This window comes from Poeciliopsis prolifica, unplaced genomic scaffold (assembly GCF_027474105.1).
Source record: "Poeciliopsis prolifica strain line A6 unplaced genomic scaffold, Auburn_PproV2 SCAFFOLD131, whole genome shotgun sequence".
NCBI classification, from domain to species: Eukaryota; Metazoa; Chordata; class Actinopteri; order Cyprinodontiformes; family Poeciliidae; genus Poeciliopsis; species Poeciliopsis prolifica.
This window is the reverse complement of record NW_026562506.1, coordinates 128,019-142,804: the sequence shown is the minus strand read 5'-3', so window position 1 is coordinate 142,804 and position 14,786 is coordinate 128,019. Positions and strand designations below refer to the sequence as shown.

At 37.8% G+C, this 14,786-nt stretch overlaps 1 protein-coding gene across 4 annotated transcripts in view; it reads left to right on the top strand.

Moving 5' to 3' along the window:
• Positions 1 to 14,786, top strand: part of slc12a2 (solute carrier family 12 member 2) — an 83,892-nt gene that overhangs the window by 54,060 nt on the left and 15,046 nt on the right. Inside the window, exons 17-23 of one of the 4 annotated variants that reach the window (XM_055024857.1) lie at positions 198 to 338; positions 1,920 to 2,026; positions 3,146 to 3,225; positions 5,629 to 5,772; positions 12,158 to 12,205; positions 12,820 to 12,942; positions 14,046 to 14,157. In XM_055024857.1, coding sequence (XP_054880832.1) covers positions 198 to 338; positions 1,920 to 2,026; positions 3,146 to 3,225; positions 5,629 to 5,772; positions 12,158 to 12,205; positions 12,820 to 12,942; positions 14,046 to 14,157 — 755 coding nt within the window. Of the gene's footprint in view, positions 1 to 194; positions 339 to 1,919; positions 2,027 to 3,145; positions 3,226 to 5,628; positions 5,773 to 12,157; positions 12,206 to 12,819; positions 12,943 to 14,045; positions 14,158 to 14,786 lie in introns of all 4 variants that reach the window. The other 3 variants (XM_055024856.1, XM_055024859.1, XM_055024858.1) reach the window with 3 other exon arrangements.

Sequence of the window (14,786 nt, the reverse complement as noted above, 5' to 3'; positions counted from 1 at the left end):
GAAGCAGCAGTTATTTTGAGGTGTAGATTAATAGGTGCCTGCCATGCAACACATGGAGGCAGTGACTGACTTGCTTCGTGAGTCAGTCACTGCTCTCCTTATGCATTGCTCTGGGCAGGCCCCAAATAAGCACAAGATTTCTACATAGAGTTATGTATCAGCAGTGATGAATGGAAGGTTCTGTTGTTTTCCAGCAGGGCTATAGAAAGCCAAACTTCAAAGACCTTGCAGCAGATCAGTCCCGGTACCAGCGCTGGCTTATGAGGAATGAGACCAAGGCCTTCTACACACCAGTGTTTGCTGAGGACCTGAGACAGGGTTCCCAGTACTTGCTCCAGGTGAGAAACTAGTTCAGCTTTCCCAGCCTCTATTTGTCTGTGTGCACCAAAACATGTATCATCCAATGTTCTTGCATTACCTTGAAACATTACGTTAAACTGTATTGGTTCTTTAACTATTCCAACAAAAATGCTGGTGTTTTTATATACTTATTTCCTAAGATAATAAATAAATAAAGTAAATAAATAAATAAAGCCTTGACAGAATTAAGGAGTTAGCTAAGATGTGTGTCAAGAACGTCACTGAATGCATTTGGATCATTTTTATTCCCCAAGACAAAAATCAAAGCCAAAAAATTATATCCAAAACATGAAGCACAGTTATATCCTCAAAGAGGCAGCTAACAGGTAGCACACAGTGCTTACGGAAGCAGAATACTATTGAGCACATGGCCACACATCAACACACTAAATTTATGTCTAAAATAAATGCTCTTATTTTAGAGTTATTAGCAGCTTACAACCTTGCTGTTGTTATTATTTCCATAGAGATAAGAAACTGACCCTCAATCAAACAAGGTCTTTCAGAAAATTCCTCTTTATACTGGCGCAGGTGGCTGAAGCACTCAGACTTTTCCCACTGATGTGGGAACATTCCGGAGAAAAATAAAATTTGACCAGACATTTTGAAGAGGCTCTGATGCCGGGGGCGATGTAAGGAGTTATGTGTGTTTATACGGGCTGTAATCGAACATTTTGACTCGTCTGTTTGCAACTAACTGAATTTGGACTCCAAAATTGCTGCAAGGTTTTAAATTGGTGGATTCACAAATTTGATTTGCTGAAAATCATGACCTTGTTTGGTTAATTCTACACCTAATGCGGTGACGTCATAGACAAGAAAAATGTTATAGGCACAAGAGAGAAATGAACAGACTGAAAAGCATAACCCAAAAAACTATAAAGACTTCTACAGAGCACTGGGAGAGAATAAGTAAAATATTTTTTTACTTCTATGCATTCAAAGTACACAAAAAATGTATTTTAAGGGACAAAAAAGTGGATTTTACATGATATGTCCCTCTTAAGTCTAATTTCTAAATCCCAGCAATTTTGAAGGTCATTTTTAATGGTGAGTCATTGATAATATTAAACCAGGGGTGCCCAAAGTCAGTCCTTGAGGGCCAGCATTCTGCATGTTTTAGTTCTCTTCCTGGTTTAATGCACCTGGATCAAATGATGGCTTGTTAGAAGGAAAAAGATGAACACTGACATGCTGAAAATGTTTTTGGTACTACCACCGAGAGAATGAAAACGTGCAGGATGCCAGCCCTCAAGGACCGACTTTGGGCACCCCTGTACTAAACCTCTAAAATCAAGTGCTAAAGATAAAAACGCCTCCATGCACGGTTAATCTACAAATTACCCCCAAAATAAGCACTTGACTGAACACTGCTTGCATTCAATAGAAGTATTTCCAAACTGGTTATTCAAAAACAAATGTTTGTTATACTTTGAAATGACAGTTGCATTGGTCTAACCCAATGCAACCAGTCATACTCATAGTGCTTGCTGCGGTTCTGTCTAAAACCACATAAAAGTGAGGGTGATGTTCAGTGATTTGAACTTTTGTTCTTTTAGGCTGCGGGTCTGGGTCGTCTCCGGCCAAACACACTTGTGCTTGGCTTCAAGAATGATTGGAGAGATGGTGACATGATGAATGTGGAGACTTACATTAATATGATTCAGTAAGTTGGAGCATCTAAAGCAATACTTAGATTACAGGTCAATTTTCAACTGAGGCTTTTTTAAAAAATTTTTTTATCAAGACTCAATTTTATTAGGTTTTTTTTTCTGACTATAAATAATCAAGACACGTGACACTTGATATTATTGATGCTATACTTAACATCAAAAACTATTCAAATCTTGCCAGATCTCCTGTTTCTCAGAGCTGGAGTGTCAATCTCGCTCTAACGACATGGCTCTCTCTCTTTCCCTTCCTTTGGCCACGTTAGGAGAAACAGACCACTCCCTGTCCTCCAGGTCTGCCCCCCTCTGCTCTGTCAATCCACCATTCCTTCACTGGAATGGCAATAAGAATGGCATTATTGGTGCCATTTTTAGGTATCTTGCTTCTTTTACAACCAGACAAAGATGATATTTTTACCCCTATAAATACAGGGGGTATTATGGGATAACTTGCTTCAGTTAAAAAAACAAGTGCATCGATTAGAATTTTTGGCCAAATTTCCAAACTCCAGCTTTTGTAAAGCTTTGTCCTGCCAACGCCCATTTCACTTCAGCAGTTATTGTATCAGAAGATATCAAATGGAGAGCAGCTATTAACCAAATCTGTTAATATCAAAACAAATAGAAAACAAAATAGGGCTGAAGGTGCATGAAGAACAGTGCAGCCCTTGTAATAATGCAATCGGTAGCAATTTTTTCTCATGACTGAAGCCTGAGATTGTGTGTGAAAGACTTGGACTAAGAGCTCATGAAGGGTGGGGATTTTAACTCTAGACGGTCTGGACTAGACCTGACCATTAGAAATGGTGTCCTGCATCAGGACACATACAGCTAATTAATACATACAGTTATGCACTCAGACTTTGTTTTAGAATTTTTTTTTAATTTTATTTAGCCATGGAGGCAGACATGCTACAGAGATCAAACTACAGTGTTAGGTTTAAATCAGTTGAGCTCCAAATGCTTTGCTTTATTTTGTTCTAAGGTTTTTTTTTCTTTTTTTTGCTCTATTGACCTTCATTTCACAGGCCCAGTGATGGCTTGATGCAGTCAATGACCTTCTTTCCTGTCACCACGTGTTTTTTTGTTTTTGTTTTTTTCTTTGTCCTCTTCAGTGATGCCTTTGACTTCCAGTATGGCGCTGTTATTCTGCGGCTGCAAGAGGGGCTGGATGTGTCTCATATCCAAGGACAAGGTATCAGACCCCTGCTATTAGAGCCTCATTATAAAAAACTGATTTCCCATATGGCCAGTATGAGCAAGGCATTCAGAATTAGACACAAAATAATCAAATCCCACCCATCACACCTTTTTAAAAATTCTTTAGTGTCGTCTATGTGCAACACGACACAAATTTCTCAATAGGCATGTCTAAAATTTAGACATGCCTATGTCTAAATAGGCATGTCGGTGCCTATTTAGATACTGACATAGACTTGGATTTAATTAACTGATTTTCCACATATTTCTTAAACTGCTTGACATTGTTGAAGGTTTGCTCTGCCAGCTCCTTGGATGGCTCAATGATCAGGGCTTTGGGTGCATTTGATAAAGCCTTCACTTGAGTCACTTTGGCACTGCCTTTTTGGGAGGATTTAATGGCATGATTTACACTCAATCATGCCTTTTGTTACAAGAAAGGTCACTTCAAATACTCTTGATAATACTAGATAGCAGATAAGTTAATTTACTTCAATGACTAATACCAACACTACACATGTATAAAGGAAGTTCGGCCTAATCAGAAGATTCTGAATTCGTGGGAGCCTTGGTGTGAGCAACACAGGAGAGCACACAATGTCTATAAGAGAGTAGAATTTAATATAGTGAACATTGTGGATCCACATTTACAAATAAACAAAAATTGTGTGCTTATAGAAAAAAAATAACCCAGTATTTTTTAGTCTTTTTGATGTGTTTGTCAAATATTCATTCAATGTCTCACTGCTAGTGGCCAGTTGGGGGTGTAGCAATACAATATGATGTACGATAATCTGACCACAATACGATATATATCACCGCATTTGACAAACAACGTAATTCGATGCACTTTTATGATTTTATGAAAGGTTTTAGAGGGACAGAGTGATTTTACTGATATTTTGTGTTCCATAGACTTGGATTTAATGAACTGAAAATTGCTTAAAAGCGCCAACTACACAATACCTGACTCTGATTGGGCAGAAACTAACAAAATTAATCAAAGATGCAGTGAAAAAATTAGTTTCTGTCATTTAATTCATGTGTATTTGACATAAAACTCAAAGTTTCAACAGTGATCCAGGAGCTGAGAGAAGAGATTATCAGCCTCTGTAAACACTCAATATGAAAATGATGGCACTTATGTTTTTCTTTTGGACATACTGTGGCTGCATTTTGGAGTACAAAAAGTTTTTTGGACTATAGGGAAAAGGCTTTTCTACCTTGGCTCCTGGAGTGAACCGTGAATTAGCACCATTGAAATATTAGAACATGTGCTAATAGAAACATAAGTGCAATTACAATACACAATAACAATAACGCAAAATTGTACAATACAAATGTATTCTTATTCAATTTGATCAGTTTCCACGGATTTTAGCCAATTTTCAGTGAATTTACTGAGCTAACTGCTGAGCGCGTGTAATCACTCACTCATGCTCCGATCTGCACATCGCTAGAAGGAGATTTTTCTGGACTTCAGTCGCTCACAATGGAAGCTTTCTGAGATTTAATAAAAAAACTATTTTGAACTATTTTGAATCATATATTTGGCAGAACTATTTTAACATTGTTTTTCTTACTGATTTCCAATATTCTTTATCGAATTTGACAAGATCTTCCATGCTACTAGCAGAAGCAACCATCAGCTTTGAGCTCTCAAGCGTGTCTGATACAATCTGAGCAAAATCTAAGCAATGCAGTTGAAGGAGCACGACAATCAACTTTATTGGCTGGTGTAAAATCAACTGTACCATCTATTGGTTGTTTAATCCGTCATTAAAAGCAATCACTAAAGGCATATGTAACAGTTTTTAAAGATTTTTAGCACTTTATCTATATTTATGAACTTATTTTTAACTTTTACTTTTTAACTCTTAGTGTAGAATAAGACAGGAAATCTATTTCTACTTCTTAATATGTTGTATAAGATATTAACTCGACATCTATTCATTTTTTACTTTTGTTTTTAACATAGGGTTATATTTTGCTACATGTTCTGGCTGGAAACACTGGGTAGCCACCTAGTGACATTTTCAAAAATAATCTGGGAAAATCCATTCTGACTTTAGGTAGATGTTGAGCTGAACTTGGGAATGCTGTGTAATTGATAGATTACTGCCACATTTTTTTATTATTATCATTATTACTATTATTACTACCACCAGTGGACCATGAAAGCATCACAGCAGCAAAAAATATTGGCAGAAATATTAAAATTGCATATTTTTTAAACTTTAACCTTGAGATGACATGTTGTGAATTAGCTGAAATGAATAAACTGAACCGAATTTGAAAAGTTGAAAATTATTTAGTTCTCCATGTGGTACTTATTCTAATTTAAGTATTTTGTTTCTGCTTCTACTCAATCTGTGTTCTAAATTGCTGTTTTTGCCAGATGAGTTGTTGTCCTCCCAGGAGAAGTCCTCAGGAGCGAAGGATGTCATTGTGTCCATTGACACAAGCAAAGACTCGGATTGTGATTCATCCAAGCCGTCTTCAAAGACCACCAGCCTGCAGAACAGTCCAGCTGTACAGAAAGGTCAGTCAGCTCATTTCCTGCAGCTCACACAGGAAGCTGCTATGGAGGAGACACAGACATGGCAGATGGGAAATATTACAAAGTAAATTATTACATCCGTTGTTCCTTAGTGCGTTTTGTGTGCTTTTAGTAAAACTTTTCATTTAGTTAATCATTTCAACTCTATTGAGAGAAAGCTCTGCTAATCTCTAACCCCCTTGGGCATACAATAAAGGGGCAGACAGTCAGCCCTGGCTGAGCTGACTGTGTTTGCTTTACAGATGTTTTTGGCAACACTATGTTTACATGTCTATACATGTGTGGGAGAGATAGCAACAGTGTAATGTAAAAGTGTGCCACCTGTAGAGCAGAAATAGTCACATAACTGTTCTCATAGTATTGCACACAGTACAATGATGCTTTTGCTTTTATCAAGGCGAGAGAGAAAAATTCAGAATCTTAAGACATTACTAATTTTTTCAGTACTGTTACCATGGGATAAATTGAAAAACTTTTGTCTTTCTATTTTCAAAGCACAAACAATTTGCAGAACCTTGAGAAAGTGTGGTTTACTGCTTCATCTGTAATTCTTATCCTGTCATTCAAATATACATTTTTGAGAAATGTAAAGCTTATGATTTAAATGTTTGTCCAGTGAGACGGTGTTATTGGTCCAAGCAATCAGAAAATCAAGGTGGGGTCCATCACAGGGAAGCACTAACATACACATAGGACACACAGACTTTACATTAACTTCCATTCATTACAGCCTAACCCTTAGCCTAATCATCACATACCTAACCCAAAAACAGAATTTTCTCTCGTGGGGACCAGGATTGGTCCCCACAACCCCACAGTGTCGACAGGCAAGGATATAAAAGCATGGTTCACATGCAGGCCACTTTAAGAGACTAGTTATCCTAATCTCTGCGTGCTTTTGGATTTTGGGAGAGAATCCAACGTACTTGGAATTAACCAAACAGGGAGAACATAGAAACTCAACACAGAAAGGCCCTTCTCGACAATGAGCACTATTCTATCATACAGCCAAGCATGTCTCGTTTCACTTACTTCCCCCAGACCAAAACATTGATATAAAAACAAGCCCCTCGTACTACACTGCGTTTTGCTTCCTACAGAGGGTGTGCACTCTTGATTGCTTACTCTAGGTGTAGTCTCTCAGGGTTTCAGTTTTATCCAGTTGCTACTTCTGTCTGTGGCTTATGCAATGGAATGAAGTTTACTGGAAATTACATGCAATGAAGAAAGAAGAGCTGAGCTGAAAGAGGTGACTGATGATATTAATTTAATATTTGAACATGAATGGCTTCGTTCACTTTCTCCATTGCAAAGCTACAGGCACACTACATTTCTAAAGAAAATTTATGTCATTGTTCACAACTCCTCCTTCTAATTGACCCGGTTGAAATTCTACCGGAGGAATCGAAGTCAATGGGAGAAATCCCAGTCTGTGAAGTAAGTGGAATTGCATAAGAAGGCACTGACCAGGCTGGATGGCCAGATGAAAAGCATTTGAAATATTTTTGAGTAGGGTCGTTAAAGGAGTAAAACCATCCAGTGTTGGTTGAGCCAGTTTGTCTTGAATATATTCTGATGGGTTGCTGTGAAAACCCAAACAGATTAAATCTTATTACCTAAGATGGAGTAGCTTTCAACAAATAATAATATACTTTATTGATTCCATTGGGGATCAGTAAAGTCCCATTGATACTAATTAATGGGCTCAATAAAGTATATTCTATTCTAGTCTATTCTAAATCAGAGGTCAATATGCCTTTATGTTGCTCCTGAAGTTGACAAGGAAAAGCTACATTTTTCTTTTCTTATTGCCTATGTTGGATATTCTCCTTTCAGAATGTAAATGACTTGTGCTTGTAGAATGCTTTATCAACCCCAGAGGACTCCAAAGCGCTTCACATCACAGTCATTTAGTCATTCCAACACTGAGAGTGGCTAACTCCTGGATAGTAACCACAGTTGTTCTGGGTCAGTCTGACAGAGGCAAAGCTGCCATGCAGCTCCATGCAAGTATGTTGCATGGATCCCAAGGCAGATAGAGTAGGAACTGAACTGGCACTAGCTGTGGGACAAATACCTCATTGTCACATCAATTAATTAGTACCAAAACAGAAAGAGCCACGCATATAGGTGGTCAGAAAATTTAAATATCATGAAAAAGTTTATTTAAATCAGTAATTCCATTCAAAAAGTGAAATTTGTATATTATAATAATTCATTTTCTATAGACTGATGTATTTCACGTGTTTATTTCATTTTGTGTTGATGATTATTATTGACAACTAAAGAAAACTCCAAAGTCATCTCAGAAAATTAGAATATCGTGAAAAGGTTCAGTATTGAATCAATCAATCAATCAAATTTTATTTCTATAGCACATTTCAGCAGCAAGGCATTTCAAAGTGCTTTACATCATAATTACAAAAACACAAAGTCAAGCAACATAGAATAAATGCTTTGCATCCCCAGAACTAGAAGACCTGAGAGTCTACAACAACAGCAGATCTTTGATGTATTGTGGTGCTAAACCGTTCAGTGATTTGTAAACTAACAACAGTATTTCAAAATCTATTCTTTGAGCTACAGGGAGCCAGTGGAGGGACTTTAAAACTGCTGTTATGTCTCTATCTTCCTGGTTTTAGTGAGAACAGGAGCAGCAGCTTCTGGATCAGCTGCAGCTGGAGGATTGATTTGTTGGACAGGCCTGTGAAGACGCTGTTACAATAATCAATGCGACTAAAGATAAACACATGGATGAGTTTCTCTAGATCTGGCTGAGACATTAGTCCTCTAATCCTGGAGATGTTCTTCAGGTGATAGAAGGCTGACTTTGTAACTGTCTTTATGTGGCTCGCAAGGTTCAGGTCTGAGTCCATCACTACTCCCAGGTTTCGGGCTGATCGCTAGTTTTTAGTTGTAATAACTGAAGCTGTGCATTGACTCTAGATCTATAGCTCTAGATCTATAGCTCTAGATCTATAGCTCTAGATTTATAGCTCTAGTTCTATAGCTCTAGATCTATAGCTCTAGATCTATAGCTCTAGATCGTTCCTCTTTAGGTCCAAAAATAATGACTTCAGTTTTGTTTCTGTTCAGCTGAAGAAAGTTTTGGCACATCCACAAATTTATCTGTTCTAAGCATCTGTTCAGTGATTGGATGGGTTCAGAGTCACCTGGTGACATCATAATGTAGAGCTGTGTGTCATCCGCATAGTTATGGTAGCTAATATTATTTCCTGTTATAACCTGAGCTAGTGGGAGAATATAAATATTAAATAAGAGGGGTCCTAGGATTGAAACTTGGGGTACCCCACATGTGACCTTTGACCTCTTTGATGAGAAGTTCCCAATTGAAACAAAGAAATCCCTGTTCTTTATGTAAGATTCAAACCAGTCGAGCACCGAACCGCAGAGTCCAACCCAACTTTCAAGTCGATTCAGTAATATGTCATGGTCGACATATGAAGTACCCTGGTGCCACACACTAATCGGCTAATTAGTTCAAACTTGTGCAAAAGCTTTTAAATTGTCTCTCAGTTTAGTTCTGTAGGCTACACAATGCATACATTTGATATTAGGTTTTGTTGTCCCAAAGATGACCTTTGATACCTAGCACAAGAGGGCAAACATCATTGCTAAAGAGGCTGGCTGTACATACAATATGCATGTTCAATAAATATAAAGATCATATATAAATTACATCCATGAAAAATCCAATAAATATGCATCATATAAATTAGTTCACACGAAATGTAAAAAAACTAATCTAAACAAGTGCTCAATAAATATTCAAGGCACCTTTTGTTCACCAATTAATTGTTCAAGTTAGGAAACATCTGGATTTACATAGTCAGCAATTTAGCAGCTACACAAACAATGATACCAATGGACTAACGCTAAGTTACAAACAGAAACACTCACCAATTCCTCAGTTTGTATCTCACACAAACGGTTTTTCATCTCATCTCAGCTCACAGTCAGTGGCTCCTATTGGTCAACATATTTATGTGAGCATCAGACAGAATTAAGGAAAAAGAATGACACGATGCTTAACTGACCTGCAGCTCTGCTCCTCCCAACGCGTCCTAATCTTTCATACTTCACCGCTCCCTCTAATATACCTTGCAGATAAGCCACGGTGGCACATGTGACCCTGATACTCAACCGCGATTGGCTGTGTCATAGTCTCGCGAGAGCCCCTGTCATCGTATTAAAACTGTCGCAAGATTTGATAGAAAAAGCCTAGCCCTAGAAATGGGAAAAAATGGGAAGATGAGGAAAAGGGAATTAAAATTTACACCTGGGTTACACAGAGCTCTGTGTTCAAGCACATTCATAAAGAGGTGAAAGGGAAGAAAAGATGTGGTAGAAAAAAAGTGGACAAGCAAGAAACCACATTCTGGAGATTGTGAAACAAAACCCATTTGAAAATGGGGGAAGATTCACAAAGAGTAGACTGCAGTCGGAGTCGGTGCTTCAAGAACCACCACACACAGGCAAGATGTGGATTTCAGCTGTTGCATTCCTTGCGTCAAGCCACTCTTGAACAAGAGACGTCATCAGAAGTGTCTCAGCTTGGCTAAAGACAAACAGGACTCTGGACTACTACTGAGTTGTCCAAAGTTATGTTCTCTGATGAAAGTAAATTTTGTATTTCCTTTGGAAATCAAGGTCCCAGAGTCAGAGAGGAGGGACAGAATCCATGTCCCTTGTATTCCAGTCAAAGTTTCCACACTAAGTGATAATTTGGGTTACCATGCCATCTGCTCATGTTGGTCCACTGTGTTTTCTGAAAACCAAGGTCAATGCAGTCATCTACCAGGAAGTTTTAGGGCACTTCCTGCTGTTGACTAGCTTTATGGAGATACAGATTTAATTTTCAAACATGATTTAGCACCTGTCCAAAGTGCCACAGCACTTTTTATTTGTGCTGGTTTAAGGACCACAGTGTCCCTGCTCTTAATTGACCAGCAAACTCACCTAACCTTAACCCCATAGAAAATCTGCGGCATTATGTGAACAGAAAGATGTGATACACCGGACCCAACAATTCAGAAGAGCTGAAGGTCACTATCAGAGCAAACTGTGCTCTCATAACACCTGAGCAATGCCACTCCATGCCATGCCCCATTGATGTAGTTATCTGTGCAAAAGGAGCCCCAACTAAGTACTACGTGCTCTGCATTCTCATAAGAATATGAGATTGCATATATGCATTCTCATATTCTTATGAGATTGCATATATGCATTCTCATATTCTTATGAGATTGCATATATGCATTCTCATATTCTTATGAGATTGCATATATGCATTCTCATATTCTTATGAGATTGCATATATGCATTCTCATATTCTTATGAGATTACATATATGCATTCTCATATTCTTATGAGATTGCATATATGCATTCTCATATTCTTATGAGATTGCATATATGCATTCTCATATTCTTATGAGATTGCATATATGCATTCTCATATTCTTATGAGATTGCATATATGCATTCTCATATTCTTATGAGAATGCATAGCACTTTCATACTTTTCAGTTGGTCAACATTTGTTAAAATCCTTTTTTGTATTGGTCTTAAGTAATATTTTATTTTTCTGAGAAAGTGAATTTGGGGTTTTCATTGATTGTGAGTTAATCATCAACATTAATAGAAAAAAACATTTGAAATCTATCTGTCTGTGTATAACAAATAAATATAATATAAAAGTTTCACCTTTTTAATGGAATTATTGATTTAAATCAACTTTTTCATAATATAATTTTTTTTTTACCTATACTACGGAGGAGCTGTCTCAGTGATCCTACATAAAAGAGCAAAATGAAGATTAAAACCATTTATTGGCTAATCCTCTTAGAGCTGTAGCCTTGCCCCTCTGAGTCATCATGCGAACATACTGTTCACCTTAATCCGAGCACAGTCTTGGTGAAGTAGAAGTGTGGAGAATTAGAACTGATTCATGCCTATTTAAAACACTCACATGTCCATAGCTGTTGCTTACAAAAGACTTTGGACTCGAGTTTGATTTAACGAGGCTCAGAGTTCCTGCGTCAGCTTTTACTGTTAATGACGGACACAAGAAATTTTCCAGAAACCATGGAGAACAGCTTTGTTCTGTTTCCTAGGTTTTCTGTTCACTTCATGGTTACTGCATTGTAACTTACTGGCAAACAATTGACTTGTGAATGCCCCCCCCCCCCCCACCCTTTAAAAAAAAAAAAAAAAAACTAACATTTTTTATTAACTAACATATTCCTGAGCAGAGCGAAACATCATTGATACTTGGAGGGTTCATCAAATCAGCATTTCACATTAAGTATGTTCTCTTTTTTGTTCTTTTGTTTCATACGTCCCAGGTGATGATGACGATGGCAAAACTACAACTCAACCTCTGTTGAAAAAAGGCAGGAGACCCCTTTAATTTTGTTGCTTCAACTTCTTCTCCCTAAGATTTTCTACTGTGTGCTGGCTTTCTTCTTCCATTTTTCTGCTTCATCCTTTCTTCTCATCCTGTCACCTCATCATTCACAGTAGATTTAGAAATCTTTTGTATTAACATTTTGCCCTGCACCCTGCTGTCTCTGCTTGCTCTGTGCTTGCTATCTACTTGGCTTGGGGAACAGTCATTTCTCCTGATCAGTCTCAAACTTCTTCTGATTTCCACTCAGTCTCTGATGCTCTAGTGCATCACATGGCTTTTATCTCACTTCAGGTCCTCTGTAGTTATCGTCCTCCGAAGCGTCTGAAGCTTCTTCCTTCCTTAGAGGTGACAGTTCTTTTCCAGGATCCTAATTCTGCTTCAGAAACATCTCAGTTGCTGTCTGTTGGCTCCTCTGTGTTAACAGTGTTTCTCCTCTGCTTCAATGTGACTTCATTTTGATTCATAATCGTTCCCCATTAAGGCTAATGTTCTCAAAATATCAGATGGACATGAAAAGTTTTAAACATCTGAGTTTTTCTGACCCTTAATTGTCACTTTACTGATTGGATGTGCTGTGTGTGTCTGTCTGCCTTACAGACAAGAAGAGTCCAACCGTTCCTTTAAATGTGTCTGACCAGAGGTTGCTGGAGGCCAGCCAGCAGTTCCAGCAAAAACAGGGGAAGGGCACAGTGGATGTCTGGTGGCTGTTTGATGATGGAGGTGAGACAGGACAGGACTTCTTGTCCGGTAAAGGAAGTCAGTCAGAGATCAGTGAATTGTAGCCACAAACCAAAAGAACTTTGTCCCATTAAAGCAGTGGTGTTCAAAGTCGGGACTACGAGGGTCGGCATCCTGCATGTTTTAGTTCTCTCCTGGACGCACCTGGATTAAATGATGGCTCATTAGATGGCCTAAGAAGAACACTGACATGCTGAAAAGGTTGTTACTACCACCAGTTAGAGAACTAAAACACGTTTGTCAGTCCTCGAGGACTGACTTTGGGCACCCCCGTATTGAAGTTTCTCTGTTGCCTTCTGGAGCTGTTTCAATGCTTCATTTTAGTTATCTGAAGACAATCTTTGTGTACTGAAAAACCTTTAAATAAGAACAGGGGCTTGGTCATTCCTTTGACATGCTTGCACTAGACCAAACATAGATGGTTCAGATCAAGAAGACAAACATATGTTCATTAATAATTTAACTTAGAAAATGTCATTTGCATTGTAATTTTATTAAAACAAATATTGAATATAGGAAAGCATTCCTGAGCTATTCCAGTAGATTCAATCATTGCTGTGTTCATTAATGGAGCTGACAGAAATGGTATGCTAATCAGACTCCAGATGAGCGTAAAAACATGATGAGCCTGAGGCACATGTCATTTTCATCATTTGTCACTTATTGACACGCTACGAGGAAGTGTGGATGAAATCATACTCACTTCAGATATGGATGCAGACAGGATTCATACCTCTTCCTTCCGATTCACCCAATTTTAAATCCTCTTCTTTAAATATCATTTATAAGTCGGACTCATTGCATTTGAGCGGTGAGGAAGATTTTGTTATGCAAAATAAAAAACAAGAAGTGTGAAATAAATGTTGCGTATTTATTATATTAATTATACAGTGTAGATTTACAGGTAAGGTTTATTGAAAATTGTAAATCAGAAAAATAGTAAGTAAACTTTAAATGTTCATTTTTAAGCAATACATTCTTTATGGGTTTGTGCTGTGTTTTTTGAGAAAAATGTACACATTTGATATTAGGTTTTGTTGTTTTCAGGTTGCTATAAGCTGATCGGTTTGCTTTCCTTGAATCAGGTCTGACCTTATTAATCCCATACTTGCTAACCAACAAGAAGAGGTGGAAGGACTGCAAGATCCGCGTTTTTATTGGAGGGAAGATCAACAGGATTGATCATGATCGCAGAGCGTAAGACCCGATAACTTTTCCTACTCTACTGCAGCTTTTCTGACTGACTTTAAAAAAGCAGTTGAGATGCAGTGAATTTAACTGATAGTATGAAGTTCTCCCCGGCAGTTCTGCTCTCAGTGCTTACAAGCACACTTTTAAGGTCTTTGAGTTTAACATATGTCTCTGTTAAAAACTGCTTTTTTTCATATTGTTCACATAAAAACATCTGGACATCTACTTCTGGGGTAATTAATGACATGAAATACAACTGAATTTTTTTTTTAAAGTAACTTTCTTTAAGAAATTAATAAAAAGCTCCATTTGTCTCTATTAACCTCCCCAACTTCAAGTTGGGGAGGTTAATAGAGCTGATAGAGCTGTTGATATAGCTCTTGCTCTATCAACAGCTCCTGTAGGAGCGGTAGAATGGATGCCATTTATTACTAATGTTGGCAGTGTAACTTTGATAAGACATCCTCTCAGATCTGGAGAAACTTCTGTTGCCTTCTGGATGCTGGTTGCAAATCTTATATGGTTTTCAAAAAGTTACTTAGGCTGCAAATGTTTCATGCTACTAAAAGGAGCTGCTTGGTGGAAAAACTTTTTTCTTGTTAGCTTAAGAGGAAGAAAATAAATCACCTAATGTC